Source organism: Borostomias antarcticus, assembly GCF_949987555.1.
Source record: "Borostomias antarcticus genome assembly, chromosome: 14".
NCBI lineage: Eukaryota > Metazoa > Chordata > Actinopteri > Stomiiformes > Stomiidae > Borostomias > Borostomias antarcticus.
In genome coordinates this window covers 18,385,362-18,390,361 of record NC_140247.1, presented here as the reverse complement: position 1 = coordinate 18,390,361, position 5,000 = coordinate 18,385,362, and the positions used below count along the sequence as shown (strand labels likewise).

At 51.8% G+C, this 5,000-nt stretch overlaps 1 protein-coding gene across 1 annotated transcript in view; it reads right to left on the bottom strand.

Moving 5' to 3' along the window:
• Positions 1-253: 253 nt before the first annotated feature.
• The window catches only part of LOC311317466 (actin-binding LIM protein 3-like), a gene marked incomplete at both ends in the record, with an annotated part of 50,553 nt that continues 45,806 nt past the window's right edge, over positions 254-5,000 (bottom strand). The window contains 6 exons of the mRNA XM_084448548.1: positions 254-367; positions 501-581; positions 674-681; positions 797-857; positions 2,230-2,288; positions 3,002-3,031. Of these exons, the coding sequence (XP_084304674.1) occupies positions 254-367; positions 501-581; positions 674-681; positions 797-857; positions 2,230-2,288; positions 3,002-3,031 (353 nt within the window). The remainder of the gene's footprint in view (positions 368-500; positions 582-673; positions 682-796; positions 858-2,229; positions 2,289-3,001; positions 3,032-5,000) is intronic.

Below are 5,000 nucleotides of genomic sequence, written 5' to 3'. Positions count from 1 at the left end.
CATCTCTCTCTCTCTCTCTCTCTCTCTCTCTCTCTCTTTCTCCCACTTTCTCTCTCATTCTCTTCCTCCCTCTCATTCTTTCTTTCTCTCTCCCTTTCTCTCTCCCTTTCTCTCTCTCTCGCTCTCTCTTTCTCCCACTTTTTCTCCCATTCTCTCTCTCTCTCCCACTTTTTCTCCCATTCTCTCTCTGTCTCTCTCTCTCTCTGTCTGTCTCTCTCTCTCTCTCTCTCTCTCTCTCTCTCTCTCTCTTCCTCTAGAAGAGCCGGGCCTGTTTCTTCAACTCGTTCTTCTTCCACAGAGCCAGGCGGTCAAACTCGTCCACGGTCATCCCGAACACTTGCAAGAACTCCTCCGCAGACAGGTGGCGCTGTAGGGGACGCACAATCACGCGGGGCGCGTTAGAGCTCATAACACCTGCTCCACCGGACCGCCACCCACACACAGTACTGCCCTGTCCAGTTACACCACCCGGCCCAGTACAGCTAGTGAGAGTTCCTTACCTCCAATCTGGCCCTGTCTGCATCTTTGGGCAGCGTGTTTCGCCCCCTGGTGGTCACTATCAGCGACTCGTAGGGGTAAACCTGCGACACAGAGCAGTCCGGTGTAGGTGGATGAATGAATGAATGAATCTGAATCATGAATCTCCCATGTGTGCTCTGCTCAAACCTCTTACCTGGTATTCTGAGGAGAGAAAAGGAGAGGACATGTTTATGAGGAGTTGTCAGGTGAACAGGCTACAGGTCTAGACAGGAGACAGGTGAATTGGGGGGAGTCCCAGCTCTAGGAGCAGTCCTACCTCTGATCCCCCAGTTCACGTCGCTGCTGCTGTCATACTGGTAACAGTCTGCACTCTGGGGCTGTTGGGACGGACAGGGACATAGGGACATAGACAGGGACGGACAGGACAAGAGAGGGACACAGAAAGGGACACAGACAGGGACAGCCAGGACAAGAGAGGGACACAGACAGGGACAGACAGGACAAGAGAGGGACACAGACAGGACAAGAGAGGGACACAGACAGGGACAGACAGGACAAGAGAGGGACACAGACAGGGACAGACAGGGACGGACAGGACAAGAGAGGGACACAGACAGGGACACAGACAGGGAAGGACACAGACAGGAACAGACAGGAGAGTAGAGGGACATATATGGACAGACAGTAGAGGACAGGGACAGACAGGAGAGGACAGGGACATATATGGACAGACAGGAGAGGACAGGGACAGACAGGAGAGGACAGGGACAGACATGAGAGGACAGGGACATATATGGACAGACAGGGCAGAACAGGAAATGGAGGAAAATTACTGCTGTTGACTTTGACTCTATTTGTTTTTAACTGTTTGTTTTTACCTACATACACAGAGGCAACACAATGCGCTTTACAGAGAGCAATTGGGGGGGGGGGGCATAGGTCCCACCCCTACATATTCCAGAGGGAAGCAAAAAAACAGTTTCCTGCGGTAGCTACAGTAGGTGCTGAAACACCAATTCCCTCTCTGAGAACATGAAGGTTTTCTTCAGCAAACACAGTATAAGTGTGTGAGGACAAGGGCAGGAGAGAGGGCTTAAGACTGGTACAGTAAGGATGTTAATAAACCCCCACAGTCCAGTACTCAACATACTGTGGGTCATTCTAAAATCCCATTTCCATTAGATATGAATAGGCTTACAAGTCTTTAAACAACAAAACTAAAGACACTAAACCTGTCTCCAAATGGCCTTACTAGGTGTTACATGCTAAATTGCCTCTCTGAGGGCTTAAAGGTTCCGAAAACAAATTCTAAGAACAGGAAGGAGAGAGGACAGGACTTCAGGAAGTAGTCAGAAACTCCCTCTGATTTGAACAAGTAATAGGGTAATCAGGTAAACGAGTAATGACAACATAGCCCCTCCCCTGAGAAAGATGTTTTCAGACGGTCATTCTACTGTTACAAATGCTTATATGGGTCAATGACGTATATGTTATTCAGTGTAACGCTGAGTGTAAAAAAAAAGAAAAAAAAGTGGTATTCAAAATAATAAAATGATATTTTTTCTGGATGGTTATATTTCTGCCAGTCTACGCATGGATATATAAACTTGTGATTATGAAAAAAAACAAAAAAACAATTAGAAGGGGCACTCAGCATTTTACTGAATGACATGGGACACCTTTACGTCATCGACACATATATAGTATTCTTTTTTCCCACAATGCATTGAATAAACCCGGCGGCCTCACCCTGTGGACGCCGTTGCGTCTGTATCCCGGTAGAGAGGCTGACTTGGAGATGTACGAGTCTGAGAAAGATCAAACACGCATGTCAATTAATCACGGATTATGATCACGCACTTCAACCACCACTAGTACCCTTCGAGCATGGCCCCGAAAGCTAATGTCTATTCTCCACCCACAATCAAACAGGGTGCATGTTGTGCCGCCATTGCCCAGTAGGGGGAGCTGCCTGCTCACCTTCAACATCTGCCCCAGAGGAGACCAGCCCTGGCCCTAGAGAAGAAGAGAATCTATGGCTGACTAGCAGGATAACCCATGGTGGTTCAGGTCATGTCTCTCTCTCTATCTATGGGTTCGGTTCGTTAAAGCCCTTTGTGACCTTGCACATTGAAACTCAATCAAATATGATTTGATTTTGATCCATATGTTAGAATTGCTCACATCACTAGCTCCCGCCAACCAGGATGAGCAGCCACTAACAGTAGCTTCAGTGTTCTCAGAGTAAGTATGGGTATGGGTATGGGGGGGGTGGGGTGGGATGGGGGGGGGGGGAGTATGGTACTGACTGTGGGAGAGAGAGTATGGTACTGACTTTGCGAGAGAGAGTATGGTACTGACTGTGTGAGAGAGAGTATTGTACTGACTGTGGGAGAGAGAGTATGGTACTGACTGTGGGAGAGTGACTATGGTACTGACTGTGGGAGAGAGACTATGGTACTGACTGTGGGAGAGAGAGTATGGTACTGACTTGGGAGAGAGAGAGAGGGTGTGGACTCACCCGGGTCGGCGCTGTGCTGAGACCGATGGGCTGAGGGACACAAACACAACAGATTACATCATCACACATCGGCCTTGACACCTGCAGCTCTATCCAAACTACCCTGGGTGTGTGTGTGTGTGTGTGCTCTACGGCTGCACTGTGTGGTTGATGACAGCCGACGGAATAAGGCATTGAGAGAGGGGAGGGGGGCTGACAGAGAGAGAGAGAGAGAGAGAGAGAGAGAGAGAGGGAGGGAGAGCGAGAGAGAGGGAGAGAGAGAGAGGGAGAGAGAGCAGAGAGAGAGAGAGAGAGGGAGAGAGAGAGAGAGGGGGGGGATGGAAGAGGTTCCTCCCGAGAAACTTTGACAGCGGCATTTATCCAGCCAGAATGAAACTTCACAGACAAACAGAGAGAGGCATGCTGGGTACCCATCAGCCCCTGGAAGGAATACAAAACATCAAAGCGGCAACGAGTCTCAGAACAACAAGAGGAGAGGCAGAGAGGAGAAGAGGAGGAGAGGAGACGGAGGAGTGAGAGGAAAACCAAACACACGCAATCGACAACAACACTCACCACACACACACACACGCACACATACACACACGCCAAGTCGTACAAAATGTCTTGTGCGAACGCAAGGCGTTCTGAGGCACCTTTCAAGCCCGGCCAGGCCCGGCCCATTCAGCTCCTGGCCAGAACCGCCCCCCTACCCCCCCACACCCCCCCCGCCTCCATCCCCCCCCCCCCCCCCCCCCCGTCCAATCCCCCCGCACTCCTAATGAGAGAGCCGCACATCACCGCACACTATTCACTAACACACCCTGGATATGGGACACCAGCTGTGAGAACATAAGAGAGGAGAGGAGGGAGGGGAGAGGGGATGGGAGGAGGAGGAGAGAGGGAGAGAGAGAGATACAGAGGGAGGAAGAGGGAAAGAGAGAGAAAGGACGATAAGTGCGGTGAGAGGAGGGGGGAGGACGAGAGAAAAAGAGAGAGAGAGATCGTTGAGAGGGAGGGAGGGATGGAGGGAGGGGGGGGGGTGGAGAGATACCAGCAGCCCCCGCCATGAGAACAGAAATAGCAGCGAGAGGAGAGGTACAGTGGTGCACATGCCACATGCACATGGGAGGAGAGGGAGAGAGATGAGGAGAGGGAGGGAGAGAGGAACAGAGGGGGGAGAGGAGAGGGAGAGATGAACAGAGGAGGAGAGAAGGAATAGATGAGAGGGAAAGAGAAGAGGAGAGGGAGGGAGAGGAGAGGGAGGGAGAGAGGAACAGAGGAGGAGAGAGGAGAGGGAGGGGGAGGAACAGAGGAGGAGAGAGAAGAGGGAGAGAGGAACAGAGGAGGAGAGAGGAGAGGGAGGGAGAGAGGAACAGAGGAGGAGAGGGAGAGAGAGAGGAACAGAGGAGGAGAGAGGAGAGGGAGGGAGGAACAGGGAAGGAGAGAGGAGAGGGAGGGAGAGATGAACAGAGGAGGAGAGAGGAGAGGGAGGGAGAGATGAATAGAGGAGGAGAGAGGGAATACATAAGAGGGAAAGGTTGAGGGGAGGATGAGGACATTCTGGAGAACTGGCCTACTATAACGAACATGCGTGTCTCCACGGAAACCACCGTTCCGCCATCGATGAGGTCAGAGGGACCAGCATCACAGACTCCGCCTCCTCCACCTCTCCTCTATTTGCCTCTCTCTCTCTCCACCTCTCCCCTCCTCTCCCCTCTCTCCCTCTCAATAACCCTTCTCTCTCTCTCCACCTCTCCCCTCTCTCTCCATCTCAATACCCCCTGAAGCCTTCCAGCAGCCTTGACCCCTGACCCCACCACCTCTCTCTCCTCCCCCCATGGTCGAGTGAGAAGATATTGGGACTCATAAAGGACCTGGTGAGAGCGGTGCGCATGCTCTCTCTCTCTCTCTCTCTCTCCCTCTCTCTCTCTCCCTCTCTCTCCCTCTGTCTCTCTCCCTCTCTCTCTCTCTCTCTCTCTCTCCCTCTCTCTCTCCCTCTTTCTCTCCTTCTCTCTCT